Source organism: Etheostoma spectabile, chromosome 11 (assembly GCF_008692095.1).
Source record: "Etheostoma spectabile isolate EspeVRDwgs_2016 chromosome 11, UIUC_Espe_1.0, whole genome shotgun sequence".
NCBI lineage: Eukaryota > Metazoa > Chordata > Actinopteri > Perciformes > Percidae > Etheostoma > Etheostoma spectabile.
In genome coordinates, this window is record NC_045743.1 from 12,529,853 (window position 1) to 12,548,092 (window position 18,240).

Here is an 18,240-nt window from a genome sequence, read left to right on the forward strand (position 1 = left end):
TTTTTTTAAAGTATTATACAAATAACATCAAATCGCTGTTCTGGAATGTATTAAGTATCCCATTAAGGTTTCCATGGCACATTTTCTCCTCCTTGTCCCAGACATGTGGAGTTCTGCAGAGAAAATAAAACAAGTATTGACATATTTTTATTGGCAAATACAACTATTTGAGTAGCCGTCAAAAATACTACTATATGTTGACTCTCAATGTTAGATTAAGATCCAATGACTGAATGGAACAAACCTTCCAATCTTTCTTATTAATATTTAACTTCCTAAATTACCTCAAATTCCTCTGAATAATGAATTAATGAATTATGCCTTTGTTAATTATTCCTGCATCAATCAATCAGTTAGCACATTCTGGAAAATGAAACCAGGAACCATTAACATATGAATAAATCATTTGCGGTGAGCTTTACTTATTGGACAGATGCATAAATGCACAGATAAACAAAATGAATGACTAAATTATTGAATGAATGACAAAGAAAATGATTTACTAAACTGACTACTAAACATGACTTAATTAGTGTGAATTGTCTTTTTTGATAAATATCTTACATCTGATTTATTTATTGACTTACAAAAGAAATTATATAGTAAAAACTTGTCAAATGAATGATCAAATTGAGAATTTATGTAGAACAAACAATATAATAATTCAGCAAAAAGTTCTGGCACACACAAACAAATCAGATCAAACGGGATTCTCAGTATTTCCGAACTTACATTTAAAAGTAAGGCACTGCTCTCTCAGCTGCCATTGGGTGTGCAGCTCTGGCTTAGTCCACCACACGGCAGTGTAGCGCCAGAGGACGGAGCTGGGGAGAGATGGGAGTTGGAGTTCTTTGATGTGGAGGAGGCAGCGCTACACTCTAACCACCCTAATGGGACTTGTTCTCGGTTATCAGAGTGCAGGGCGTCTTCCTCGTCCTCACCCAAGGGAAACACTCGTGGGTCCCAGGGTGTCTGAGGCTGCCAGAGGACAGAGGGCATATAATGGAATTGAGAAAATCTAAAAGTATGTACATATTGTACACATGTGTAAATTGAATATATTTGACACGTTGGCATGTTTTAGAGTTTAGAATGGGCTTTAGGTCTCACTTTCTATAGACACAAGGATGAGAATATAACACTTTTATCCATAAATCAATTATGTACTGAGCCTTATATTTGCTTAAAATTTCAAAAGCTACATGAATAAATGTGCAACAATTTATTGTAAGTATGAATGTATGTAATCCAGTTAATGTAATATTCTTATGAAATAATAGAGACCTCAGGAAAAGCCGCTCCTGTTTAAGACAACAGAAGCTAATGGGGATCTTTATAAACAAACTAAAAAGTTAAATTGTGAAATATGTATAAAAAAAAAAAAAAAAAGTTTCCCAGAATAATTCAGGTGAGTGCCCTCTCAAGTCGAATAAACAACTTGGAAAGTCGGCAAAATCTTTGTTCCATGACTTTGACAAGTCAACTTTGACTTTGGCGTCATATTACACAGTGATATGGTAGACAAAAGTAAATGTTGGGTGGATGGCAAGAAACCATTTATTAATTCACGTATTGCATATCAAATTCTTGCTCACATATGATTTGTAATATGGTATTAGGTCGTAACTGTTGGTTGCTGTACACGTAGTGTAATCTAGATTAGATGGAAAAGTTATTGGTACAGTGGTCTGCCAAAGTTTGGGCAACCTTGTTAATTTCCATGATTTTCCTTCATAAATCGTTGGCTCTTAGGATAAAAAAAATCAGTTAAATATATCATATAGGAGACAAACACAGTGATATTTGAGAAGTGAAACGAAGTTTATACCATTTACAGGAAGTGTGCAATAATTGTTTAAACAAAATTAGGCATGTGCATAAATTTGGGCACCACAATCAAAAAAATAACTCAATATTTAGTAGATCCCCCTTTTGCAGAAATAACAGCTTCAAAACGCTTCCTATAGCTTCCTATGAGAGTCTGGATTCTGGTTGGAGGGATTTTGGACCATTCCTCTCTACAAAACACCTCTAATTCAGTCAGGTTTGATGGTTTCCGAGCATGGACAGCTCTCTTTAAGTCACACCACAGATTTTCAATAATATTCAGGTCTGGGGACTGAGATGGCCATTCCAGAACGTTGTACTTGTTCCTCTGCATGAATGCCTTAGTAGATTTTGAGCAGTGTTTAGGGTCATTGTCCTGTTGAAAGATCCAGCCCCGGCGCAGCTTCAGCCTTGTCACTGATTCCTGGACATTGGTCTCCAGAATCTGCTGATATTTGGTGGAATCCATGCGTCCCTCAACTTTAACAAGATTCCCAGTCCCTGCACTGGCCACACAGGCCCACAGCAGGATGGAACCACCACCAAATTTTACTGTAGGCAGCAGGTGTTTTTCTAGGAATGCTGTGTTGTTTTTCCTCCATGCATGACGCCCCTTGTTATGTCCAAATAACTCAATTTTAGTTTCATCAGTCCACAGCACCTTATTCCAAAAGGAAGCCGGCTTGTCCAAATGTGCTTTAGCATACCTCAAGCGGCTTTGTTTGTGATGTGGGCGGGGGAAAAGGCTTCCTCCGCATCACTCTTGCGTACAGCATCCCCTTTGTGTAAAGTGCGCGCATAGTTGTACGATGCACAATGACTCCATCTGCAGCAAGATCATGTTGTGTGTCTTTGGTGCTGGCCTGTGGGTTGACTTTGACTGTTTCTAACCATTCTCGCTTCTGTTTATCCGTGATTTTCCTTGGTCTGCCACTTCGAGCCTTAACTTGAACTGTGCCTGTGGTCTTCCATTTCCTGACTATGTTTCTAACTGTGGAAACAGACAACTGATATCTCTTAGACAGCTTTCGGTATCCTTCCCCTAATTCATGATAGTGAACAATCTTTGTTTTCAGTTCATGTGACAGTTCTTTTGAGAATCCCACTCTTCAGAGAAGATTCACAGAGGAGGGAAACTTACAATTGCCCCCCCTTAAATATTCTCTCATAATTGGGTTCACCTGTGTATATAGGTCAAGGGTCACTGAGCTTCCCAAACCAATTTTGAGTTCCAATAATTGGTTCTAAAGATTGTGAAATCAGTAAAATGACAGCAGTGCCCAAATTTATGCACATGCCTAATTTTGTTTAAACAATTATTGCACACTTCCTGTAAATGGTATAAACTTCGTTTCACTTCTCAAATATCTCTGTGTTTGTCTCCTATATGATATATTTAACTGATTTTTTTATCCTAAGAACCAACGATTTATGAAGGAAAATCATGGAAATTAACAAGGTTGCCCAAACTTTTGCAGACCACTGTATATATAATCCTGATAAGACAAGTAAAGCAATATTTCCCTGGTTTTAGGGAATGTACTTGTACAGCAATAAGTCTGGGATAAAATCATTCATATAAAGCTTTAAACTGGACATAAAGACTTGAAACGGCTATCAATGTGTTGTTTAAACACTCTGAGCAAAAGAATTCAACACATCTTCTTTGTAGCGTCACATCGAAGTCAGACGAATAACTTCCCAACTCGGGAAAAAGGACCGTCCAAGGAGCAAGTGAATGCAGCATGTCCAAAATTCCGATATTTGCTCTTCCAACATCAGTCCCATCAAATTCAGACTTTGACGGCTGTATCATAGTGATGCATGGCTTTAAAGCCTCTTTAAAATGGAGTGCATAAGAATTGCAAGCAGTGAAGAAGGGGACATTTGTGCTGTGGAGATGGTTGATTTGGCCAGTCTGGTTAAGTAGCAACCCAATCCTTCTACAATCAAAGTGAAGTGGTATAGATCACTGCAATCAGAGTATCAACAAGTGGAGCAGAGTGGAGACAAGTATCTGTGTAGACTCTCAAAGATGCATTTTGGCTTTTTATCTCACACAATATGACTGCCTGGGAAATTGTATTGATTATTCTGAAACCCATGTTTTCCTCTCTATACTCCTACTCCCTCTTCTGAAGCTAAAATAGCACAGAGGTGTCTTTTCCTGAAATGTTACATAAATATACCTTCAGCAACATTTAGGGGTTGAAGTGATAAAACAATAATGTGGCCACTATGTTGGAGACATGGCATCATAATGTAACAGCCAACAGAAGATTGTTGTGTATGACTGAGCACAGGTTCCCTTTTATGGCACCTGAATCATCATACTCCGACATTCAAAGTTAGTTTTGGGGATTTGGTGCTTCAGCTGTGGTGCTTTTGATCTTACCAGCCACTCCTCTGAGCTTTGCTGCTCATCAGTATCCAACTGAGCACAACTCAACTCCACAGAGCTCTCCTCTCCTGATGTGCACATCCCGCCCCCACTGCCTGACAACCTGCTGCCAGATCTGGAGTGAAAAAAAACAAGCATAGCCCATGAAACTTTGCAAGGAAATGACTCAACATTTCCCTTTCACACAGCGTATGTTTACATGCACAGAGATGAGCAAGCCAAATCTGCAATAGTTGCAACTGCACCGTCAGCACAGACAGTGGGTTTAGGATGTAATTGAATTGTCAAATGTATCTATTTGTCATCATCTTCTGATAAAAGCATGACATGTGACAAACACTGCCTGACATTTCTGATGTTTGAGAAAGCCAATTCATTCTCCCAAACCCACCTGAGGCATGAAGTTCACCTTGTAATTTGGTACCACCTGATGTAACATTATTCAAATGATTGCTGCATTGTGTGTGTGTCCACCTTTTAGGAAGCCTGCAGCATTTTCTTTTTCCCAATGATGGCCAGCGCAATTTCTCTCTCTGTTCTAAGTCCAGGTGTCTCAGGGAAAACACTTTGTTTGTGAGATCCTCCACCTGAAACACACACAAAAATAAATACATGTTTTTTCAAAAATCACAAAAAGCTAATTTCTAACGGAATGAGATATTACCTGTCCCTCCTCATTGCCCTCCTCCTTCTCTGCCTCACTGTTCAGAGATGAGGTGTCAACAACCCGCCAACTGCAAAGAAAAACCTTTTAAGGTGAAGGACAATAATGACGGACAGCGTGCACAGCATCTTTCTGCGACAGAGTAAAAACAGTGTGTTTAATTATAGTCACATTGAGACGTAACAGAAGTGCATGAAACGCACCGGAAATTGTGAAAATGATTAGTAAGACAAAATAAGTCGAGCACTCAAATTTATTTCATGTTTTTAAATGAAAACATAATAAACAAATAACTACATGCGTAAGAATCTAGAGGCATGATCAAGAGTCAAGAAATTATGAATTACATTTTTGGAGGCAATGATCAGCAAATGTAATGTGCTGCGAGTCTGACTGTTCATTTACAAAAAAGTCTGTCGTGAGCTAAAATACAAAGCCAGCGTCTTCAGAATTCTGTGCATCTTCTTTAGAGGCAGCTTTGTTCCATACCTGGGTGTGAGGATGTCTTTGTACTGCAGTTTTTCCACTTTAGCCAGAGACATGGGGATGACAATGTTGTTGATGTTGTACTTACTCTCTCCCTGGCGTTTGCGAACAAAGCCCTAAAAGGAAACATGGTGTGACAGTTAACAGCGATGATTCAGAGGCGTTCACACACTCAAAGACCTTCTACATCACCACGTTGCCAAGATACAGGGTTTTCGTAAAATGACCACCTTATTCAAGAGATGCTTTTGAATGTATAGGATAAGAGTGTGTTTTATAATTCTAATCTTGATCTTAGCTCCGGTTTGGGTAAGGATAAGGGTTAGGGCATTACTGTGTATATCAATGAGGGTTTTCACAAGTATACACATTACAAAAATGTGTGCGTGTTACCTGTGAGGCATGCTTGCGTGACGCCTGTGTAAAGCCTTCCTCGAGCACTTCATCTGAACTGTCACAGCGCTGGTACAGGATATCTTCCTCATCTGGGTATAACACCCACATGAGCATGCACACGCGCACACGCACGCACATGCGCACACACGAGCACACACACACACACAAAATATAGTTTTTACTGTAGCCATACGACAAACTGAGTTTCTATAAACCTGGTATACAAGATGAACACACACCTTCTATCAGCCTGTGGATGTGTGTCGTCTTCCTTTTCTTCTGATTGGCTCTCCTGTGTCGACTCTGAGCAGAGCCTGCAATCCTGATAGGTGACAGACCCATAACTCTGCTTTTATGATGCCTTGCATGCTGCCTGTATTTGTGACCTATAATGGCACACACACACACCACACACACACACACACACACACACACACACAACACACACACACACACACACACACACACACACACACACACACACACCACACACACACACACACACACACACACACACACACACACACACACACACACACACACACACACACCACACACACACACACACACACACACCACACACACACACACACACACACACACACACACACACACCACACACACACACACCACACACACACACACACACACACACACACACACACACACACACACACACACACACACACACACACACACACCACAGTTAATACAGCACAAGAATGTCCATTCATTCCAATCTGCCCTTCACTCCCTCAGGGATTTTACGCTTTGGTTAAAGTGTACAAAAGCTAATCCTTAACCATTTGTGCCATTATCTTGGCAGGTGACAGTTTTCTGTTCCTTGCTCACAGTAATGATAGGGCTCAACTTTCAAAAACGTAAATTGTTTAATCTCTTCGTAGGGCTCACGCAGTAGGAACTAAAACATGAACACGATTCATACCATAATGTGTAATGTTTCAATTTCTTTTGTTATAATGGATTTTATAAAATTGATATTGAAAAAAGTATCTTTAGGACCCGGTATCAAAGTCAAGGTATTGGTACCGTTATCAGAAAGTTTTGAATGATACCCTGCCCTACAGAACAGTGCAAGTTTGGTAATCAATATTGGTAAAGGGCAGGATCTTACTATTGTGCAGTGGTGTGGAGCTGTGTCTGTTGTAGTGTGTTAGACTGGATGGTGGGACATTGAAAACCAAAGGCCTTTGGGACCATTCCTCTCTGGTCAGGACCCTGTTTAAGTGGTGGGACCGAGGAGTGTCTGGGGAAAAAAAAAAGATAAAAATATAATGACAATTCAGTCATAAGTATGCAGTCAAAGCAGTTTGAACAATCTAACACTTTTATAATCAATTACTCAGCACATCTCCCAACGCAAGCAAGCAACACACTGGCAGTGTATGGCCCGCAACAAAGCAACCACATCCACAGTTTTCTATGCATTCCCATACACAGTAGCATCCTGATCACGATACACCACTGATTTAGTCTACTTCTGTTTGTCACGTCCGGTGTGCTACAAATGTCAACTGGCAAATTATCCAATATGGCCAGCGTGTGTTGCACCTCAGACAACATACTGTCTGCTAAGTCAAATGTGAAAACAAGAAATTACTCTTGTGAACTACACCTTTTATAAAAAAGTAAATAAATCAACATTACAAATGTCTTTCAAAGGAAAAACATCGGCAGCCGGGTTAGCTCAGTTGGTAGAGCAGGCGCACACATATAGAGGTTTGCTCCTTAATCCAGCGGCCGTGAGTTCAACTCTGACCTGCGGCCCTTTGCTGCATGTCATTCCCCCTTTCACTTCTTCAGCTGTCCTAAAATGCCCCGAAAAATATTATTTAGATAACATTTTTTTTAAACTAAAAAAAACAACCATACAAGCAAACATTGCTTGGAGTTTCCTCATCCTCCTAAATGTTTAAGATTTATAGGATTTTCTCACTAGCAAATGTTATGCAACTATGTTACTGTGGCTCCTACCATATGAAAAAGACAGCACAGGGTGCGATGTGAAGCCGGGGGTCCTGGAGTACAGGGCCCTACTGGAGCTGCAGTCTGGATCAGGGCACAGGACTACAGGATCACAGGATGAACAACTTGAACAGGAAGACGCTGAGAGAGAAGAAGATAGGGTGGATGTGGACTTCCCAGAGTCCTGAAGCACAAGAAAGAGAAAACAGAGAGGAAATTAGTTTTGACATGATAGTAAACAAGAGCATAGTTAATGAGGTATAAGTCAGTCAGGACAGGTTTCTTTAACTACAGTATTACCTGTAGACAGGTCAACTTGTCACTGCCTGTTAAAACTGGCTTAAAAGATTAAAACATACCATATTAAAGCTGCATTAATGATTTCTGCAACAAAGCCATTCATCTGAAGTTGTTTTTTCTGCAAAACGTAAAAAGCATTGTGTATGTGATTTTTGATATAATTGTACAATGTGTAGTGTATGAGTTAATATTACTAAAAATGTGTGAAGCTCAGTAGGGCATTGGCAACTAAGTGACACTTGACCTGGCAAGAACATACAAAAGGTCCCCTGGCTAAATAACGGCGCAAGCTTTAAAAATTACATGTACTTGTTTATTTGAAGCAAATAGCATTCCAACACTAAGGCCGACGTAGGGTGATTGCATGATAGCAACATTTGACATGAATAATTTCAATGAAATAAATGAATGCATATGTTTTACAACTTCTACACATCAGCCAGCCTACAACTGGGATTTATAAGTGGTACATTGTTAATTAAGTATATTGCTGGGGGGGGGGGGAATGTATTTTAGCATCCATCCAGTATCTACACGGGCTTATACTGCACAGGGACATGGGCGGCACTAATGAATAGACACTAATGTATCCCTGTGGGGAAATTGATTTGTTTCAGAAGCGCAGAGCAATTTTAAAATAAGCAATATGGTGGCCGGGTCGGGTCAGTGGGTAAAGCAGGCGCACATATACTTCAAGGTTTATGCCTCGACGCAGAGGTCCAGGGTTCAAATCCAACCTGGGACGATTTCCTGCATGTCTCCCTTCTCTCTTAGCTGTCCTATCAAATAAATGCGGAAATGGCCAAAAAATAATATTAATTTTTTTTATATTTATTAAAATAAATAATAAAATTAAGTGGACACATTGTAATTTAAACAGAAAATAATCCCAGAAATAAAGACATAGCTTCTTCAGGTACAGACTTACATTGTTGACAGGGATTCGTACATGTACCCTGTAGCTACAGTATTCCAATTACGGGAAGATAAATATTGAAAAATGTGTCCATGGTCTGAGTCATGTCACAGAGAATGTGCATGTGTGCTTTGACAGTTGTGAATGTAAATGGTTCAGATGGACAGGCTGAGAAATGGGGGAGACTGCATGTGGGCCTACCTGTGAACTGCTGGGGTTGCAGGTGTTGAAAGTGAACAGTTTAGGCTTGTGGTAGGTGACTAGAGGTCGGGTCCGGGCACACACACATGACACATCAGCTTTGAAGAGCCTCCTGGTAGCCAGTCTCCTTCTCTTAGAGCTCCCAGGCACAAAAACACAGTCTCCTTTCTGACCACTGCAGGGGCGAGATCAGGTGAGGTCATGGAAATGTCAGGGATATGATTCATGCTGGGATCACAAACACTCAAAAAGCAAGTTTTTTCTGATGTGTTGTTGGTTTATGATCTCCTCTAGCAACCAGAAACAAACAATACCTTGTTACATGCATAAAAAAGCAAAAAGTATATTTTATCACCTGACTTTTATCTTCCGAGCCGGACAAATAGAGTTAAAAATGCAGCAGAAAGGAAAGACATGAAGGGATGATTCAAGTCAGGCCAGATGGTGGGGACCGACCAGTATTACTGTATTACTGGTTATTTTACAGACATGGAGCATGCTTTCAGCCTTGATAAGTATAGACTTTAGGCTAAACTGGACAATGGGCAAACCTCTATCAGTACAAGTTTCTCTGTTCTGTATTTCATATTACATGTACATATTGCGTGAGTGAGTATGTGTGTGAGTGAGTATGTGTGTGTGCGTGTGTGTGTGTGTGCGTGTGTGTGTGTGTGAGTGTGTTCTCTACCTTGTGAAGGCTCTCTTGCCTTTCCAGGTGTGTGGTTGTGGTTGTTTTGATGGAGGTGAAAAGCTCAGAGGAAGCATCAGACTGTTGACAATCTGGCTGAGCTGAGCACTCTGCAATGAAGACATCACAGACAAGTGGTGAATTAAACTTCAGGGTGAAAAACACTGTATCTTTATAGCAGCAGTGAGTGAGTAAGTAAGCAGTCCATTCAAGCAAGATGGAATAACCTACATACAGTGTTTAGACTCTCTTGGCCTTGGATATTATTTGCTATAAGTGATTATGGACTGATCAGACTGTAAAACATGCGAGTACACGGTGTGATGTTGGAAAAGATCACAGTACACATGATGATTCACAAAGAAAATGCTCATTTAATTCAGGTATTTCTGTGCTATTTGTGCTTCCAAGTTGCACATTTGCCTGGTGCAACACTAAAGGATTATTCTGGTTATTTTCATTTACCTGGGCCTTATTTTTCTATTGTTTATTGATGCTTTAAGAATCATTCAGTTGCTTCACTGCAGAGCCCAGTGTGGCTCAAACATGCCTACTGCTGCCCAGTACACAACACAAACGTGCTTTAACATCCAAAGAACATTTTTTGCACTTTTCTGGCCAAACAAACTCACTACTGTCAAGTGAAAGCAAAACACACAGCTGAGGTTTGTAAATGAACATCAGTTGGGGCAGGTGCTCATTTTGGCATTAAAGGCTATGGTGAGTAGTTTCCGTTGTTGTAATGACGACAACACTGTCGGCGCGCCCACGTGAAACAAGCCTTCCGTGATCACATACAGCCCCCACCCCTCCTCCACGGCGTTGCTAGTAGCCGAGGAGGACACTGAGGATTAAACAAACATGGAGTCTTCAGAAGAGGTAATTTTCTTCACTCGAGCTTCTGCGCGCGGAAATTGCCGGACATCACAATCTTCTGAACACAGCCATACTGAGTAATACAGAGAGCGATCAAAAAGCTACGCACTAAAGTTTTACATTGTACATGAGTGTTGGCCTGCTCAGACCAGTTTTAGCTGGGGGACACAGTTCCCTGATATCATATAAATTCTGTAGTGTAATTTTAAACTTATGTCAAATCTTTAATATTCTTTTTTTTTTAAACTAAAATAGATTCAAATGCACACTGTAAGTATAGCTGTAAGTATAACTTTTCATACCATTAAAACTGCACGTCTTAGATGAGATTAACAGACAATTCTCAGCATATCAGCGCACGCTCCCTTTGGGTATATTAAACACCTGTAGGCTTCATAAAGCAGCAGGAATTAATGCATTCCAAAGGTCAAGCAGAATGCATACTATAAGTGGCACTGGAGATTTTATATATATATATATATATATATATATATATATATATATATATATATAGTCTGTAGCTGCCTCGCGGCGCATTCATATATTTTTTGAACATACAGAACAGACCAGTACAATTGAACAAGTTGCTCCTTTTTGCACCGTTTGCACACATATTACAAATTCATAACCTCCTGTGCTTTTCTACATAACACTGATTGATACACTGACTGATAAGCTTTAACAGATTTAAAAGGATATTCTCCTCGTGACTTAGTGTATTAAGTTGTAGTTTACTATTTCTCTTGATGATTCCAGACTCTTCACACACACACACACACACACACACACACAGTATTTGTGTGTCTACTAGCTCCTTCCTCTTACCTGTCTCTCTATGTTGTGCAGAAGGCGTGTGGGGCTGCAAGGTTCAGTGTCAGCATTCGAGGCTGTGCAGGACAACCCTTCCATTTCTGTCAGCAGGGTCTGCTGAATTTGTCTGTCTGTCAGTGGCTGGGACGTTGCAAGCACCACACCACCCTGACACCACACACACACACACACACACACACACACACACACACACAACACACACACACAACACACACACACACACACACCACACACACACACACACACACACACACACACACACACACACACACACACAACACACACACACACACACACACACACAACCACACACACACACACACACACACACACACACACACACACACACACACACACACACACACTACTTTGGATGTGGTCTGCATGGATTAAATTATGTTAACTAGGTTTGATGTTTGGAAATTTCAACACATGATTCACAATTATTAGTATTTAAAAGTAGAAAGAACATATTTTCAAGTCTTTAGTTTTACACTCTGCCACGCATCATACATTGAATATACAATTATTACCACAGAGTATTCTCTTTGAAAAATGACCATAAGGACTATTAATACATTTAACCTTTCATAGAGATAGCAGATCATCAAAAGTTGTTTGCATTGTTTAATGCAGCTTTCAAATGTAACTATAGTGGCTCACATTTCTATTCAATACGTAAAGCTAAAGTGCCAATCATTTGTCACAGTAAGACAGCAGAAGTCGGTTAACATTCTCTTCACACAACTGACTTGTCTCAAGGGCCCTTAATGATCTATGGCTGCCAGTTGGTACATTATGTCAACCGCCACTTATTGAGCTGGATACAGAGGATTCCTGTCTTACCTTGGTAGAGCGGATGTGCTTGTGGAGCTCCATCAGTTGTTGTGTCCTTCCCTCCAGCTCGGCCAGACGCAGCTGCAACCAACTCCATCTGCTGCCCAGCTCCGCTCTCTCTTCCAGCCACCGCCTCTCACAGCTAATGCTACTGCTGCTGCTGCTGCTGCAGGCCGAGGGGCAGGGTGATGAAGAACAACAGAGAAGGAGACTTAAAACTCATGTGGTGCTATTATAGTATTCTATTAATTTGTGTCAAAGGCTTTATGTCCTGATACAGCCGTACAATCAGATCATTCACAATGCAAATTTGGCCATGAAGGCAGAAAAATGTCAAGATATTGAATGCAGTCTAAACCTCCATTATGGCCATTAACTGGAAGTGCACCAAGAGGTTAGCATATGAGAGTCGTTAGCAGGAAATGTGTCTCACAAGACGGAAAAGTTACACAAAGTTGGAAGGAGGACAGAGTAACACAAAGAGAGCACTGACAGACCAAACCATTTGTCAATTCACACATTTGAACTGCAGCACTGTCATCTTATGACCTATTTTACACCAAGCATGTTGCAATGTAGTGTGTAAATTGTTAAGCATCCTAACAACATGGGGGGGATTTTCCTAAAGCACAAAAGCTTATCTGGGCCAAAAAATAAAACTTATCTACAGTATGTTTCCAAGGGACTAGCCTGTTCAGTTAGCATTTATGTTCTGTGTGTGTGTGGTTGGCTGGCCCCAGAAGGGCAATAGTTGCAGTTGCTATGGCAGTGCTCTTGGACCTTGGCTACGACAAGGAGGGAGTCCCCCCACTTCAAACACTCAGATGTAGGACGGAGAAAGGTTAGGCCAGTCACCAAGCAGCTACACACTGAGGATTTGACAATACTGATTGGTATTATGAGGTAGGTAATATTAGTGTGTTACCCAAAATGTTTTTGCTTGCCTGATCACACTTAGGCTAAACACAGTTTGTAGTAGAACGCTGCAAATGAAAACAAAGCCTTGGTTAATGACTGCTAAAGAAGTAGGATCTCTCTTTCCTGCACAGACAATGGCCAGACTCGGCTGCCTTGCAGCTCTTTTTAGTTTCATAATGAGAATCTTCCTTAGACAAGCAGTAGGCGAGTCAGTGGGAGAGGACAGGAGAGGAAAGGTAGGCCATAAGGTGAACTAAGAAAAGGGTCTTGAATGGGATTTATGTTCCAAAACCTGGGCACTACTTTTTAAATGTGTTTTTGGTTGCTTTATACCTGTAAGTGTGCAAGAAGCCTACATATTTACATACACGTTTTTCATGGAAATATTAATATTGCTGAATAACATTTGGGGTCTAGCAATCCACTGGCTACCCTCCAGAGTGAGAAAGTAAAGGCCAGCCCCAGCAAGTTGCTGTGGGTTTATGAATTCTCCTATTTGAATAGTGTTTCTTGGCTCCTGCAGAGGCATTAGGGCTTTTGGGTGTGTCCTGCATTTAAACTTTCCAACACGTAGTCTTTCACAAAAATGACAAACGTACTGAAAACTGAAAATGAGCAACAGCTGGAGGTGTAAAGGTCTGCTGCCAGTGCTGTGTGGTTTCAAATTAAAGTCAGACCATGTCACTGCTTTACGAGTTCGTACTTAGAATGTTAAAGATCAACAATTTCAACATTTTTGGAAGGAGGACAATGACCTGTTGCGTCTCCAGCAATGAGATGTCCTCTTCAAGGAGGAACCTGCCATAAAAAGTCCCCGGGAGAGGTTTACTCACAATCCACAGCGCATTGTTCAGCAGACTTGTACAAAAGAGAAGCTGACGATTCCAAGATGACTAAAGCTGGCCAAATAAAAAGACACACACAACACTCGTAAAAAAAAACCTCTCATTCCTGTTCTCAGTGCTAATAAACATGTCCAATTCCCCAAAAAACGCCTGTTTATTTCACTGATTCAGGAAAAAAAAACAGAAGGGTTGAAGAACTACATCTAGCCTAACTGAAAAAATAAATGCTGCACTTATACCAGACATGACTTGGTCCAAAAAGAAAGGTCTAATTGGACTAAAGCCAAGACCCTAACTGTCCTGACATGGATGTCCCCACATTTCTGAAGCAGATATGCAGTATACCCATCTGAATGAGAGCTTTGTTTGCTGGACAATGTTGTCCTCAAACCAAAGACTGTCCAAGCTTGACACGTTGCATACATTCTCTGAAATATTTTTGACGTTGTGTATGACCACTGAAATTCTCATCCAAGCACAGTAAACGCTCCTTTCCAGGATGTCCTGGAATGATGGGCAACTGGCCTAAGAAGTATTCTGCAGTTCATTTTTAATTCCAGTTAGGCCTATTGGATATCCCTGTTTCTCTCTTTTTCTTGGTCTCGCTCCACAATGTTTCCTGTCACTCTCTACTGTCAGCCAGAAAGATGATCTTTAAAAGGAATATTTTTCATTCCTTAATGATGATGTGGGGTGTGGGTGAGGGTCATGTAGTTAAAAAAAAACAAAAAACAGAAAGGTTTGTAGTTGATTAATTTACCTAGAAAGTGCCCTGAATTTGACTGTAATTTTCTTATTGTTGTTGTTTTTTGGGAGACAATTTTAAGATCTGTCCAGGGACAGCGGATGAAAAATAGCCTTTTGGCTAATTCTGGTGCATTTACAGCAATGTTAATTAATGTACACTGTCCCTGTCAAATATATTAATAAAAAAAATTGATATGTTTGCACTTGGTCTGTTAGTCATTGCATTTTGCGCCAATCATGGTGTATGCTGCAAACAAGACACCAACATGTTGGATATGTTATTGACCCAAAATGCCCCAAATTATTTGTTTGTTGTTTTTGAAATTCTATTTTAACACAATTGCTCCCATTCCCTGTATTTAAAAGTGGAGAGTTTCTCATTTAAGTATTTATTTGTGGACATTTGCCACTATATTAACCAGACCAATGCAAAAACATATATAAAATTCTGATAATAATAACTTTGTTTGCAATGTGCACAGTTTTTTGCAAGTTGATTCTGTTGTGTGGTTTGTTAGCACCCTATAAAAACTCTCCTTACAGGATTTCCATTTTTTTTCCTTGCCTTTGACATTACGACTCACAGCACCGCCCATCCAAACCACATACACACACACACACAGACACACATTTCATAAATATTTTTCACTAAAACTAGGAGCACTAAGCACGGTGGCCCAGAATGGCTGGCATGTTCCAGGCTTGCTGGCATGGCAATGTTTATTTCCTAGCCCATGGGTAAAGAGAGCTGGCTTGTCTGCTGAATGTGTTATGACTGCAGCATAGAAAAAGAATGTGTGTGTGCATGTCTAAAAAAAACGGCATCACACTCTCCATAGCTGGGAGGACAAAACTTGTGCTCATGACAACCACACTGTAAACTTGACTGAGGGCCAAGTGAAATATGCACCCAGAGGCACAGTGACAAACATACCCCGAGACAGCTGACTTCCCAAAACTTATACTGTCATCCGGAAATAAGTCTCTCCAATTCACACCATATTTGTATTCTTAACAAACTAGTAAGAACTTTAACCCTATTGCTGTGTTCGGCTGTCGTTCTTGTCCTGATCTTAAAGGTTGCCTAGAGTGAGAATCTTCCTCTGTGTGGCCTACTCTGAATTAAAACAGCAGCTCCAGCGTGAACCACAGCTGGGTTCTGGCAACCAAACCTTTCAGCAGTGAGAGTACAGTGACATTTGTGAAACGGTTTCTGATTGTTTTTGTCAACACTGGCAGGTAACTTCATATCTGACACTGTGAAATCATATGATTCACCTCACTCAACTTGATAAGCAAAATACCTGGTTGAGGGGATTTCTAAAGTCTCTCCTTTGTAGCTTGTTTATTTAGCTGGAATAACCAGCTGTGACACATGTGATACACACTGTGGCTCTTAGAAACACACAACGTTCAAAACGAGAAAAAATACCTCGGTTCTATGGCAGCCCACAACTTAAGAGACAAGGAGACTGGTCTCACTTAATTTGCTAGTCATACACCTTCAGGGCTTTAAAATTGTATTTTTTTTTTTAATTCATGTGCAGTTTCACAGGATGTATGCAGCTTCATACAAACTACTTTCAGCTGCTGGGTACTCACAAAGGTGAAGTCTTGGTTTTGCTGTATATCTTATCTTCCTCTTGCTCCTCCTCTGAGCTGCTGCTGGCCGTGGCCTCGGAGTCCAAAGCCTCCTGAAGGCCTCTCAGCACCGCCTGGCTGGAAAGGTTAAACTCTCTGAGCTCTATGAAGGAAGACGAATCTGTGGACAACTCGACCCAGGAACAATTATCTCCCACTTGCGGTATGTAATGTATGGAGTCCAGGCTGTCCAGAGACACCCCCCCGACTTGACAGTGCCTTTCTAGTCCCTCCAGCTGATGATTGCAGTGCAGCAAAGCGTGTTCTCCTAGTAGGGCATGCAGTCTCCTTTGCAGCCTCTGAGCCCGGCTCTGCAGCCCTCTCTGCCTGGAGAGCTGCTCCTTCACAGCCGCATCTAGCACAGCCCTGAATGCCAGCTGGTTAGAGTTCACCTTGCCACTATAAGGCTGCACTGGAGATGGATGAGGACAGCCCATTCCAGCCACTTTCCCCTTTGTCTCTGTAGGTGGGGGTGCAAAGAAGGGAGTGCAGTCCAGTGAGCTTATCTCCCCAGAGGAATATGAGGGAGGAACACTGCTAAGGACATGAGAGGAGTGATACACATCACCACCATCTGTCCCACATTCAGGAGTAGCATTGCATCCATGCAGCAGACAAGCCTCTTGGCTATTGTGCTCAGGGACTAAAAACATGTCTGGCACACCTGGGGCCACCTGATGAGAATCTCTCAGGCCTTTACTGAAGGAAAGGAAGCTGAGGAGGGAAGCAGGGCTGGGGAAGAGCAGCGTCTCAAACTGGCTGGCAGACGCCTGCGGACATGAGGAAAGCAGAGGGTTGGCAGGGTCGTCCAGGGGGCTAACGGGGAGACTTGAGTCCAGAGAGGGGAAAAGGGAAAGGTTCAGCCACATCTTCTGGATGTCACCATCATCTGTTGACCTCATCTGAGACTCCAGCTCAGTACTACACATGGCTCTCCCATCCGAGTCCATTCTGACAGAGGCAGGAGGCGAGGACAGGTGGATCCCATGGCCATCTTTCAGGATTTTAGTCAGGGCTGGGGTCATATCCCTGATGGTCTAGGTAGCCAAGATAGCAAAGTTCACAGACTGCACCTTAAATCACCTGACAGTAAGAAAAACACATTAGTAGCTCATTTCCCCCCCTGATGCAAAATAAGCCCTAAAAAACTGAACTGCAATCCTACCAGAATTGTAATAATAGTTCTACACAGATTTGCAAAATACTGTTTGTCTAGCAATACGGATTACAAAGACCATAAAAAGTGGTGGAGTAAGATTGATACGCACTGGAGAGACACTATAATCTTGTAACACTGCTGGGAAAAAATAGACAACTTTAACCATACCTGTAGCCAGAAAAACTAACGTTGAAGCGTTTTATGGTTAACTTATGGTTATATTTTGGTGGTGACACGCAACAAATGGGAACATAGCTAGCTAAATTCCTCAATTTGTTCCTGCTGCACAGATTTTTTGGGTTAACCGTAGTGGATTCCCTGTTTTATAGTGCTTAGCTAGCTTACTTCTCGTATTTCTCGTCATTCTCGAATTTTATCCGTTTTTAATTTCTAAACTGTTTTTAACTGCTCTTTAATGTTTTATGTAAAGTACTTTGAATTGCCTTGTTGCTGAAATGTGTTCTACAAATAAAGCTGCCTTGCCTTGTCTTGCTAACGGATGATGTTAACTAACGTTAGTT

The 18,240-nt window shown here is 41.2% G+C and overlaps 2 protein-coding genes across 7 annotated transcripts in view; both read right to left on the reverse strand.

Annotated features, from left to right (window-relative positions):
- Nucleotides 1–18,240, reverse strand: part of kansl1l (KAT8 regulatory NSL complex subunit 1-like) — an 18,762-nt gene continuing 522 nt past the window's right edge. The window contains exons 2-16 of one of the 5 annotated variants that reach the window (XM_032529713.1): nt 16,522–17,643; nt 12,419–12,569; nt 11,567–11,719; nt 9,866–9,975; nt 9,178–9,352; nt 7,770–7,944; nt 6,910–7,041; nt 6,014–6,160; nt 5,772–5,863; nt 5,382–5,494; nt 4,893–4,962; nt 4,703–4,815; nt 4,223–4,343; nt 733–981; nt 1–113 (exon numbers count right to left, since the gene is read on the reverse strand). In XM_032529713.1, the coding sequence (XP_032385604.1) occupies nt 757–981; nt 4,223–4,343; nt 4,703–4,815; nt 4,893–4,962; nt 5,382–5,494; nt 5,772–5,863; nt 6,014–6,160; nt 6,910–7,041; nt 7,770–7,944; nt 9,178–9,352; nt 9,866–9,975; nt 11,567–11,719; nt 12,419–12,569; nt 16,522–17,585 (2,841 nt within the window). In that variant the 5' untranslated portion in view covers nt 17,586–17,643 and the 3' untranslated portion in view covers nt 1–113; nt 733–756. Of the gene's footprint in view, nt 114–732; nt 982–4,222; nt 4,344–4,702; nt 4,816–4,892; nt 4,963–5,381; nt 5,495–5,771; nt 5,864–6,013; nt 6,161–6,909; nt 7,042–7,769; nt 7,945–9,177; nt 9,353–9,865; nt 9,976–11,566; nt 11,720–12,418; nt 12,576–16,521; nt 17,644–18,240 lie in introns of all 5 variants that reach the window. The other 4 variants (XM_032529712.1, XM_032529709.1, XM_032529711.1 and 1 more) reach the window with 4 other exon arrangements.
- heg1 (heart development protein with EGF-like domains 1) overlaps nt 9,810–18,240 on the reverse strand; it is a 27,069-nt gene continuing 18,638 nt past the window's right edge. Inside the window, exon 17 of one of the 2 annotated variants that reach the window (XM_032529705.1) lies at nt 9,810–9,851. The gene's annotated coding sequence lies outside the window, so the exon portion shown is untranslated. Of the gene's footprint in view, nt 9,859–18,240 lie in introns of both variants that reach the window. The other variant, XM_032529704.1, reaches the window with a different exon arrangement.